General features: G+C 33.6%; 1 protein-coding gene across 24 annotated transcripts in view; it reads left to right on the top strand.

Moving 5' to 3' along the window:
- LOC141507890 (nebulin-like) overlaps window positions 1-12,772 on the top strand; it is a 266,955-nt gene that overhangs the window by 131,057 nt on the left and 123,126 nt on the right. For all 24 annotated transcript variants that reach the window (XM_074216005.1, XM_074215980.1, XM_074215989.1 and 21 more), the window contains 7 exons: window positions 204-308; window positions 1,951-2,058; window positions 5,011-5,322; window positions 6,916-7,119; window positions 7,548-7,652; window positions 8,059-8,166; window positions 9,445-9,756. In XM_074216005.1, coding sequence (XP_074072106.1) covers window positions 204-308; window positions 1,951-2,058; window positions 5,011-5,322; window positions 6,916-7,119; window positions 7,548-7,652; window positions 8,059-8,166; window positions 9,445-9,756 — 1,254 coding nt within the window. The remainder of the gene's footprint in view (window positions 1-203; window positions 309-1,950; window positions 2,059-5,010; window positions 5,323-6,915; window positions 7,120-7,547; window positions 7,653-8,058; window positions 8,167-9,444; window positions 9,757-12,772) is intronic.

Genomic DNA, 12,772 nt, shown 5'->3' on the forward strand with positions numbered 1-12,772 from the left:
GGAAAACTCTAATTGTTAGAAAGTCATTTTAACATAGAACAAAAACAGTACATAAGTTCTTCTTGTACTTCTTTTTAAAAAAAACTACTTATGTGGTAAAGTTCTTCTAATTGATATTTTATGTCATTCTCTGAGATATATATATATATATATATATATATATATATATATATATATACACACTTTGTTTATTTCCTTTGTAGCGTCTGTATACAGAAGCCTGGGATAAAGACAAGACCCAAATCCACATTATGCCTGATACCCCTGAGATTACACTAGCAAGACAAAACAAGATCAACTACAGTGAGGTGAGAACAGATATCAGTCTTTGATGTGTTCAGTATTTTTCTTCAAGTTTTTTTTTTTCCATTTAATATTGGGCAATTGGTAGTTAACTAAATAGACATTCAGCCTACTGTTCCCTAACAGCTTTAAGTGTATGAACATAAAATTATTTCTAAAACTAGTAAAGATCAGAATTAAGCTCAAATATTTTAAAATACTCATTTTAAAATGTAGTACTAAAATTTTAGTCACAAAATTTGTAAGTCATCACTTTTGAAGACTTTTATGAATAGCTGAAGAACAAAATAAGAAACAAAACAATTTATTCACTAACAATACAGTAAAGACAAGTATCTTTGAAAGCTGTCAGAAATATGATCATGAAAGTAATGATCCATGGTTGGTCAGGTATTAAGGATGAAACATACTATCCAATATCCTGACTAAGAGGTGATAGATCTAGGGTATAAAATGAGACATGTATTTTCGTATGCAGTCAATGAAAGAATCTGTTTTTCTCAACTATTCATATTTGTCAACAAAGTTGCTTTTTATTCTATTACAATTTTTGTTGCGGCTTGCTTCACTTCGGGGCCCTTTCAGTGACGACCTCCCTCCTGGAGGGGAGCTGAGAATAAGGAGTCAAGCCACACTGCCTTATGCCTCAAGCTCAAATTTATTACTGCTTAGCTTCTAACATATATACTGTTAGGTCTTCCTGGGTAGAACAAAGAAAAGTGAGGAAATGTGGGGTGTGCAGGTTACGTGCAGCACTTGTGTTACAGGATAAGGGGGTATGTTAGGGGGGAGGTGGTAAAACACAGCTGTGTCCTGTGCCCTTGGGCTGTGGGGCGGAGAGACCAGTTCCCAAGGACTCCGGCACACCTTATCTCTCAGGGCCACACCAGCTCCTGAGATTGTGTCCAGGTGGTGGGGCTGTTAGAATAGCCTGTGTTCCCACAAATTTTCATAGGAAATTTATACTTTATAACTTGAGTCAGATTCTTTGTCATAGACTAGGCAACCAATGTAATTTCAGCTTATATTCTCAAACTGTATATTTCTTTTTTTTATTTTTGAAAAGAATATAAAACTTGAGAATTTCAAAGTTGAAAAGAACTCTCCAAAGCCATCTAGTTCAAACCCTTCCCAAATCATCTAGCACAATCCTCTCATTTTGCACATCTGCAAGATTAAGTGACTTTCCCCTGGGAAGTAAACAGTGGGGATGCATTTGAACCCTGCTGTTCTGACCCCAAATCCAACCCTTTTCCCATCATTCTTTGATCTCCAGGTCTCTTGAAAGAAGAATTATACTCTTTCCTTTCTAAGACTAACCCCTTCATTGCCCCTGATTCATCCTCTTTTACTCCCTTTAATATTTTCCTTCATCTTGTCCTCATTTGAGCAAAACTTCTCTTGAAAATTTAAGATTTAACAAGTAAATAAAAAACCACATTTCGCTGAATAAACACAAAAGATTGGTTTTCTTCACATACACAATTTATACAAATCTAATGAAACCTAAAATATAGAAAGTTAATCCTCCTATAGTAAGTTGATTGCATGTGTTTCTCCTGTAGAATTGAATGATTCATTCAAGGTCTTTTGTCAACTTTTGTTTTGAATGTGAACATTTAACTATTTCTTTTTTTTTTAACTTAGAGTCTATATAAACTTGCCAATGAAGAGGCAAAGAAGAAAGGTTATGACTTGCGAAGTGACGCCATCCCAATCGTGGCAGCCAAGGCATCAAGAGATATCGCCAGTGATGTAAGTTATCACTTGTTTATCCTCTCTGTATCAGCTCTCTGAAATAACAGTCACAAAAGGAGACAGTTAAAAAAAAAGAATTGTCCTTGACATTTAAAAATGTTCTGTGATGTAACATAGCAATTGATATTTTTAAAATCTACATTTTGAGTAAATGATAAATGAAGTATAAGAATAGGGTGATAGCCTGCAAATTTATTCACTAAGGACTGAATGGTCAAAAAGTGGGGGAGGCTAAACTAATGCCTAAAACATTGATGCATATGGATATAGACAAAAAGAGGCATGTAAGGATAGCTCTAACTGGGCTTATTGAATGTCTTCACTGTTTTAGCATTCTGCATTCAACTGAAATCCAACAGGGAGGATCAAGGTCAGGTTTCCTATAATGTTTTGGCTGATAACTTTGAAAAATGTACATAATGTTTGTAAATTACAGGTGTCTCTGCTAAGGTTGTAGAAATAGATTAGATAGATAGATAGATAGATAGATAGATAGATAGATAGATAGATAATAATAACAATAATAATAATAATAATAATAATAATATTTATCCATTTTCAAAGAAGACTACAACATCAGAGATTTGGTGCCATGAGAAGCACATGAATTAGATTTGAATGAAAGGGTGCTGTACTAAGTCACCAGCCTCATTTCTTTTCCAGAGTCATCTGAGTCCAGTGTCCAGATAATGAATCAGTATGACTAGAGATGGACCTAGATGCAAGGCAATCAGGGTTAAGTGGCTTGCCCAAGGTCACACAGCTAGTAAGAGTCAAGGTTGGATTGAGGTTGGATTTGAACTCCTGTCTCCTGACTTCAAGGCCAGTGCTCTATCCAGGCACCACCTAGGGAGATAAGAAATAGGAGATAGAGCAATGAAAAGTAATAAAAAGAATAAACAATTTGGAATTAGGAACTGAATTGGAATCCCATTTGAGATACTTAGTAGATGTGTGACCCTGGGCTAGTCACATTAATATGTTTAAATTAGTCAATTTTATTATCTGTAAAAATGGGGTTAATAATGGTACCCATTTCACAGGTTTATTGTGACGATCATATGAATTAATGTATGTAAAGCAATTTGTAAACCTTCAAGCATCATATAAATATTAAATGCTTATCATATTATTATTATTAAAATTGTTTTGACTTTGGGAATCCTCCAGGAGTCCACAGACCACATTTTGAGAATCTCTGGAGGACAGATTTTATTCTTTGTAATACCTCCTGGATCAGTAAAAATACTTAAATATTAGCCCACAGAGTCATACCATCATCCTTGTGTGTACTTCAATGACTGTGGGGAGATCCCGGCCACACTCCCTGTACTCAAGGTCTATATCTTTATAATCACAGATGGTGAATCAGCTCCAAAGCCAAGTCATGCAAAATAATAAAATGCTACCTTTTGTAAATTAAGACAATACGATGATTTACTCCTTCCTCCGTAAATGGAAATGAATTTTGTATCCATCAATCATTTTGGTTGTATTCCAAGGCCATTTCTAGTCATCCATTTCAATGACCCTAAAATGCTATGAATATGATTGATGTATACAGAGATGGGATTTAGGTCCCAAACTTCATTAACACCAGGTCTAATCCAATGTGATCAATCTGCAAGTATAAATAGCTCTTCACCACCATCAAAAAATCAATGCCAAAGTCTCTCTGACATCTATCCCATGAAAATAAGAGGCTATTAGAGAAAAAAATTCTTCTCACTCATTATTACAAACAGTTCTTAATTTAAGACAAAGCCTCCCTAATTATCATAAAAGATTCTTATGATACTTGTAGTAGGTAGTACCAAACCCCATAACTCAGTCAGACTGCTTTCTGATATCTTCTAATTGATCACTCTCTCTCCACTAGATTTGAATTTAGGCAATATCCCCCAGTCCTGTGCCACAACTCTCCCACAGTCTCTGGTTTACAACCAAAACCCCTCCTTCTGGCACAGCCCTTTTCTTAGGTGTCCTCCAATTGTTCCTTCAAGTTCACATCAATCCCACCAATTAAGCACCAATTATGTATAAGACCCTGTAAATAGAGATAAGAATGGAACTCAAAACCTATGTTTCATTGATATGGGGATATAGGAAATTCATGCTTGGGGAAATTTCAAATTAATATTATAACTATTCTGAACTGGTGCTTATTAATAAATGCTGGATTCCTTATACTAATCACCTTCCCTGCAATTTATAATCTTAGAGAATTGACCAAAACATTAAATTTGATGACTTGTCTAGATTCACAATCAATGTGTGTCAGAGATAGGACTGAAACACAGGTCTTTCTGACTCTGAGGTCAGCTGGGTATAATCTATCATACTCTTGCAGATTCTCATTGGAAATACATAGACAAGAATTAAGCAGGCCTGCCTTTAGAACACTTACTTTCCATTGTTCCCCAAATCCTTTTTGAACAAAGCTTAATAGAATAAGTTATTATATGTTTTAGCTAAATATATTTTAGAAGTTTCTTGTTATACATTCATATGTTGTAGTTTACCAAATATTATTTTGTGTGAAGGGAATACTTAATAAGCCATAAAAGCACTATATATCTGAGGGAATTATAATGATTTTTGATAATTTCTCTGAAATTATTTTGATCAGGAATGTTACTTCCAAAAACAGGAAAACTAAACTCCCACTTAAATAAGAGTATATAACCTGTAAATTTAAATATTTCCTACATTTAACTTACCTTGTTCAAAATACATTCATGTTCTTCACCCATAAAAACTGTTAGCTTTTCCTGGGAATAAATTTTATTTACTTAATATTATAAATTCTATGAACTGGTATTTATTTGTAATAGTAAATTGAACTAAGCTGAAAGCTGTCTTAAACAAATGGAAGAAATATAATCTATGTCTTTTGGTGTTTATGGTTAGACACACAAAATATATTTAATTGAGGCATTTTCATTTTAGTACAAATACAAAGATGGATATCGCAAGCAGCTTGGCCACCATATTGGAGCCCGTGATATAAAGGATGATCCCAAGATGATGTGGTCTATGCATGTAGCCAAGATCCAAAGTGACAGAGAATATAAGAAAGACTTTGAGAAGTGGAAGACCAAGTTCAGCAGCCCAGTGGATATGCTGGGGGTTGTGCTGGCCAAGAAGTGTCAGACTTTGGTTAGTGATGTGGACTACAAGCATCCTCTGCATCAATGGATATGCCTCCCAGACCAGAATGATGTCATTCATGCTCGTAAGGCCTATGATTTACAGAGTGATGTGAGTATAGATTTGATATAAATGCTGAAAATATTATATATATATATGTGATATAAATTCTGAAAAATTTGAAATGTATCAATAATGGAAATATTTACACAATGTGTGTAAACAATAGTTTAAATGAAGTGGAAATGATTTAAATAGTTCAGCACACTATCAAAGGCACTTGGGAAATAAATGACTGTTTAATCTATTATAAGGATACACTATTATTTTTAAGGTTCCACCTAAATTGATAAACACCAACACATGACACTTACATTTTTGCATATAGCATAGAAATTAATTCACACAGAATAAATTGCAAACATAAAATGGTTTTTGCTGGCTACAGGTAAAAATTATATAGAATTTTTTTGGCAAGGCAATGGGGTTAAGCGATTTGTCCAAGGTCACACACATAATTATTAAGTCTCTGAGGTCGGATTTGAACTCAGGTCCTCCTGACTGTAGGGTTGGTGCTCTATCCACTGTGCCACCCAGAAATTATATTGAATTTTGAATAAATGTGTTGTTTTAAAAGTTATTCTTTATTATGATTTATATCATTCTTTGGTTAATATTTTAGGTCTATATATAGATGCATTATTTTATAAACTGAACATATTTTGTTAAAAATTCTGTATTGCTCTCAATTAATATTCTAAATCTACTAAAGGAAGACATAGTCTTTCTATATTATTAAAGAATAAGGATGTGCCTTTTTAATCAAGAATAATTACTATAAAAATAATTACTATACAATTATTTTTTTTGCTTTTTTGAGTCAGAAATACCATTCCCATAAGCTTTACCCTTAGAGAAAATATAGATAGCATTCTTGTGGAATGAAAAGTGAAAATAGTTTTTTGCTATTTTTTAATTTTTTCATTATGACAAATATCTTATTCTTTGCCTGATCAGATTTTTTTAGTGAATAATGAGGCAATTCTGTGTTTTGTCATTAAATGGAGGAGTTACTAGAAATCAGAGCCCATAAGTAATGGAAAGGAATGTATCTCTCAAGTCAGAGATTTGAAAAACATATTTTCTTTGCTGGTACTGTGTAAATATTTGAAAGAAATAATCATTATTGGAGATCTTTGGAGAATTAAAAAGAATTAAATATGGAGGATTTTATATTTATTGGTTGATTCTAGAAGCTTCACTGTTCACTTGCTTATAACTCTTCTATCTATTAAGTACCATTTGAAATGTAGGAAGATGTATTTTAAAGTTACTGCTAGAAAGAGAGGCTTGTTCTTATTTTTGAAGACTGTTGGGAATAGCCAATAGTTTCTACAGTATGTAAATGATGAACTTATAGTTTGTTGATTTATTTCTATCACTTTCCTTACTTGCATTTCAAAAAATATTAATATTGAATTCATTTACTTATTGAACAAAATGCTGTGATAAGGTATTAGGAAAGATACAAAGACTAAAAAAGATAGGTTTTTTTGTGTAAGCCTTGAAAGAATTTGTAATCAAGTAGGATGTGGATTAGCTCAGTATTATTTTGAAGTTAAATAATATAAAGGAAAAGTATTGAATACAGTTGTAAAATATTATTGTAGTCAGTGAACTAACTTCTGATTATTTTTCTAACAGAATATATATAAATCAGATCTCCAGTGGTTGAGAGGCATTGGTTGGGTGCCAATTGGTTCTTTGGATGTTGAAAAGTGTAAACGGGCAACAGAGATTTTGAGTGACAAGGTCTACCGTCAGCATCCAGACCAACTGAAATTTACCAGTGTGACTGATTCTTTGGAACAAGTGTTGGCCAAGAATAATGCCATTACCATGAACAAGGTGAGCCTCAGTTTTCTGAGAAAGATTCAATTGAATCACATAATTAAAAGACCCAAACAGTAGTCGCCAAAATCCCATGAGATTACTTAATACTAAACAGGATTAAAATAATTCATGAAGTTGTGAACTCACTTTTGCATTATTCTTGTTGTTCAATTGTTTTAGTCATGTCCAACTCTTAATGACCCTATTTGGGGTTTTCTTAGCAAAGATACTGAAGTGGTTTGCCATTTCTTTCTCCAGTTCATTTTACAAATGAGAAACTAAGGCAATCAGCATTAAGTGACTTAATTTATATAGTTTATCTATATATAATAATATTTTCCATTCTACTACTAATAATAATTCTATTTTAATTTGGCTTCCTAGAATTTCCACTATATGTTGTTCCTGATATTTTTCTAATGCTGCCTTCTCTTCCTTTATAGCGTTTATATACAGAAGCTTGGGACAAAGACAAGACTCAGATTCACATAATGCCTGATACCCCTGAAATCATGTTGGCAAGACAGAACAAAATCAACTACAGTGAGGTATAGAACTTTGTATTCTAAATTTATTTTGCAATTGCATACAATTTTTATGATTCTTAAACTTAAGTGGGAGTGTAGAAGTCTTTAAGAACTTTTAATTTATTTTTTGTTGGACTATTAGATTGACTAGGTTCTATTGTCCATAGAGTGGCAAGGTAACTCTTTGGGTTAAAGATGATCAAAAATATGGTTCCAGACTGATTACCTCCATCTAACTGGATTTTTTTTAAAGTGTAGAACGAAAACTATAAACAAAACTCATGTTCATGGGCTACAGCTGTAACTTAAAACACAAAGTTTTAGAATTTATACTTTTTTATCCATTTTGAACTGCTTGAGGGTGGGTGCTTTTATAATTTCTGAGTAATTATAGATTTTAATGTAACTGAAAATTTTTTTCACATAGAGTCTCTATAAACTTGCCAATGAAGAGGCAAAGAAGAAAGGATATGACTTGAGAGTTGATGCCATCCCAATTGTGGCAGCTAAAGCCTCAAGAGATATTGCCAGTGAAGTACGTAACCAATTGAACATGCTATAGTTATCAATATGAGGAATTTTCTTTGAATTATGGAAATGCAGCTGCTTTTCATATGATCATTTCTTATTTAGTTTGATTTTATAAATGGAAGAAAAATGTATAATAGGGTAAGCAAAGAAAAAATGATAACTGCAGAAAACCTAAATGTACAAAGACAGCCAAAATTTTCATAAATGACCTAGACTTCCATTCAAATAAAAAAATTAAATTTGAATCTTAATTTATGCATTCCTGAATTAGAGGGAAATTTACCCACTCCTTATTAATATTTGACCATGACAACAATCACAGTGATAAAAATCAGACCTAATGCTTAATATTGGGATTAGGTAATATCTACTTTTATACCAAAAGAAACAAAACATTCTAAGTCACTTGTACTAGGGAAGGATAATCCTTTTTATGTAACAAATAAAGCTCCCATGCTTAAAAACTCTATAACTGAAAGAAATGCTGTCAATGATGGTTGAGTTGGGGGCTTATGGAACAATGATTTGGAACAGTTGTACAATCTCCCTTGTATTTGTTTTGGGAGACTAGGGAGATGCAGGCTTCCATAAATACATATTGTTTCTTTATATTTTATGTGGAAGTAAGTCATAGAAGAGTAACTTTCTTCATAAATACAGATACAGGCACACACTTGCACACTACTGGATATATTCTGAAACACATATTATCTGAATTTGGTCTGGGTCAAAACAAAGGAGAACAAAAACAGAGTTGATAAGATGTCCACTATTGATTTTCTGAGAGTTTCCTTGGGATATGATATTTCAAAGGGAGGAAGCAGTATGAAGGCCCAAACCAGGCATTTACTTCATGATCCCAAATGCATACCTTCCTCTTACCCCAAAGCAGCAACACTAGCTTTTAGATTGGTACTTCACAGGCTCCTGAGTACAAAAAATAAATTTATTTTATTGGAACTTTGACCTTTTTCTGAATCCTTTATCATATTTTATGAATATAAACCCATAAATATTATGAATGTATACATTAACCTAACTTTCTATAAAATTGCACTAGTAATGACATAGAAATCAGTAGAGAAAAAATCAATAATCTATAGGCTTCTCTTTTTATGAGGATGGGGCATTGTTGCAGTAGGAGATGATTAGGTGAAAATGAATCATGACCAAAGTAACTGATCTCTTGAAAGAATGTTCATGACTATTATGATAAGCTTATGAATACATGATCTACTTATAACAGTTTTAAAATTTAAAAGTCATCTTTGTTTCATTTTAGTACAAATACAAAGATGGATATCGCAAGCAGCTTGGCCACCATATTGGAGCCCGTGACATAAAGGATGATCCCAAGATGATGTGGTCTATGCATGTAGCCAAGATCCAGAGTGACAGGGAGTACAAGAAGGACTTCGAGAAGTGGAAGACTAAGTTCAGCAGCCCAGTAGACATGCTGGGGGTTGTGCTGGCCAAGAAGTGTCAGACTCTGGTCAGTGATGTGGACTACAAGCATCCTCTGCATGAGTGGACATGCCTCCCAGACCAGAATGATGTCATTCATGCTCGCAAGGCCTATGACCTACAGAGTGATGTAAGTACTAAGATTGCAGAGCAGTAGTAATAGTAGTAGTAGTTACAGCAGCAATAGTGGTTGTTGCAATAATAATAGTAGTAAAAGTGGTAGAAGTGGTAGAAGTGGAGCAATAGTACTAGTAATAGTAGTCATAGCAGCAACAGTAGAATAGTTGTAATAGTAGTTATAGTAGTAGTAGTAGTAGTAGTAGTAGTAGTAGTAGTAGTAGTAAAAGTGTTTAATATAATTACCTCATCAATAAATCCTACTGATGACTAAAACTGTATTCAATATATCTAATTCTGTACCACATCCTGAACTGGGAAATGGTATATAAAGCCAAAAAATGACCCAGTTCCTGTCCTCAATAAGCCTACATTCAAGCAGATAAAGGATACAATACATTGATGAATAAAAATGATTCAAGGTGAAATATAAAGGAACAATGGGCTATAAGAAAATTTGAAGAGAAAATACTTCTTAAGGGAAGATTAAAGGAGTGATGAAAGAGTTAGCACTTGACTTAGGCCCTTGCAAGAATAGAGACTCTAAATAAATAGATAGATGGAATGAAGCAATGCAGACAGATGAATAGTGCCAGGAGAGACTAGCACATGATCAGGAATAGCAAGGAGTTCAGTTGAATGGAAGATAGAGAGCATGAAGGACAGTAGTGTGAAACAAAACTGCAAATATAGATTGGAACTATATTGTCAAGTACCTCATGTGCCATATTAAAGAATTTATATTTTATCTTATAAGTATGGAGAATCATTAAAAGTTTTTTATTTAGGGAGTTAAATGGAGGGAAAAGTGCATTAGGAAGATTATTTTGGCAACCATGTGAATGATAAATTTTAGGAATAAAAAAATTGGATGGCAGAGGTTCCAGTTAGTAGACTATTAGAATAATTCAGTTGAGAAGTAATGAGGATATATACTAGGCTGGTTGCAGTCATTATGAATGAAAAGGTAGAGAGAAATGTGAGAGACTATGGAATTAGAATCTTCAAGATGAATCAATTTATTGGATGAAGGCAGAGAAGAAAGAAAAGTTAAAAATGGCTTCAAGGTTTTAAGTGACTGAGACTGATAATGCCATCCCTGGAAGTAGAGAAACTGGGAGGAGAGACTTTTGGTAAAGATTCTAAGTTCATTTGGGAGGTTATTGAATTTGAAGTAACAACAATTAGGTAGTTAGAATTACAATCTAAAGTTATGGGAAGAGATTGAAGCCAGATATATTGATTTGGGACTTAAATGAAGAAAATTGATGATCAAAATCATAGGGGTAAATCAAGTCATCTAGAGAGACAGTGTAGACATATGAGAAGAGTAAACAGGAAAGAGGTTAGAGCATGTCCACAACTAAGGGTCAGAAGGAGAAAGATGAATCAGTGAAAGATTCCAGATAAGATTGGGTGGTTAATATTGTTGGGTGTTTCAGAAATATTAAGGCCTGAAACAACTGAGCATTGAAATAGAAATGATGTGAAACTTGGAGGACAAATAATTGCTTCATTTTTTAATTTGGTGTAGAGAAAGAAAAGAAACCCTTGTCAAATCTTCTCTGCACCATAGACTTTAAGGGAACAAATTTCAAAGGATTACATACCTAAAATTTGACAGGGAGATCCCACTCAACAGGGAAAGGAAGAGCTGAACAAAGAAATTCTGGCAACTCTGGAGACAAAAAAAAATATTTACTAAGAAAGAAGCAAAGGAGTAGTCTAAAGAGATTTATACAGATGCACAGGGAAATCATCATTCAGTTTAGTCTTTTAAAAAAAGTATAGAAGGGGCGGCTAGGTTGCACAGTGGATAGAGCACCGGCCCTGGAGTCAGGAGTGCCTGAGTTCAATTCCAGTCTCAGACACTTAATAATTACCTAGCTGTGGCCTTGGGCAAGTGACTTAACCCCATTGCCTTGCAAAAAAAAAAAGTATAAAAGATGGAAGTGGGGGTAGTTGATACAAAAAGATATGTAAAATCTATTATTAAAAAAACAGTCCTATAAAAATAATATTATGAGCACTAAAACTCAAAATTAGCTAAAGTTAGCAGAGATTGCTAAGGACAATAGAAAGAAATGTGGAAAAATTTTATCTATGTTGGAGGCTTCTCTTCTGAGTAGATAAATTAGTAATAAAGCTTAAAGAAATCAGAACTTGGTGGTTAGTTGTGTTTAACTCTTTATATTCCTGTGAATAATAGCATTCCAGTACTGTCTATGAAGTTTCCATTGCAATGATACTGGTGTGGTCTACCATTTCCTTCTCTAGTGGATTAAGATAAATAGAGGATAAGTAACTTGTCCAAGGTCACCCAGCTAGTAAGTGTCTGAGGCTGGATTTGAATTTGGGTCTTCCTGGCTCCATAGCTAGTACTCTATCTAATAAGCCACCTAACTGTCTCAAAAGACAACTACTTAACCCTTGTTTTGTTGTTTTCTGTCAAGAAGAATAATTTTTTTTTGTTCAAGAAAGGACAGGGCTAAAATAATAAAATAAAATAATTAGGGAGATAGTTAAAAGGACCTCTCATTGTTTTTGATGAGTTCAAGTCACCTGTTCTAGATGAACTACATCGCAGTGGCTTAAAGAACTGGCAGAAGTAATTGCTAATCTGTTACCAAGTACTTAAAAGATTGTGGAAAATAAGAGAGATGTTGCAGTTCTGTAAAAGGGCAAATGAACTGATTTTTCCAAAAGGATAGAGAATAGAAGATACCAACTTCACATCAATGAGTCAGACTTGAAGTTTTAGAAAAATTCAAGGACACATTATTAAAGGATTGTTCAAGGATCACTTAGAAAAGGAAGTCATGTTCACAAAGAGTGGGGGAAGTTATCATGGCTTAAGCAAGCAAAGGTTATAATAGATTATCCTTATTTCCTTTTCTAACAGAGCTATTTGAGTGGTGGCTAGAATTATAAATAAAATATACTCAGATTTTAACAAGGTGTTAGCAGGGTTTGTGCCATTGATATGGTTAAGCTGGAAAAATGTGGGTTAAATGAAACATTCATTGGGT

The sequence above is a fragment of the Macrotis lagotis genome, chromosome 1 (assembly GCF_037893015.1).
Source record: "Macrotis lagotis isolate mMagLag1 chromosome 1, bilby.v1.9.chrom.fasta, whole genome shotgun sequence".
In the NCBI taxonomy this organism is placed as follows: Eukaryota; Metazoa; Chordata; class Mammalia; order Peramelemorphia; family Peramelidae; genus Macrotis; species Macrotis lagotis.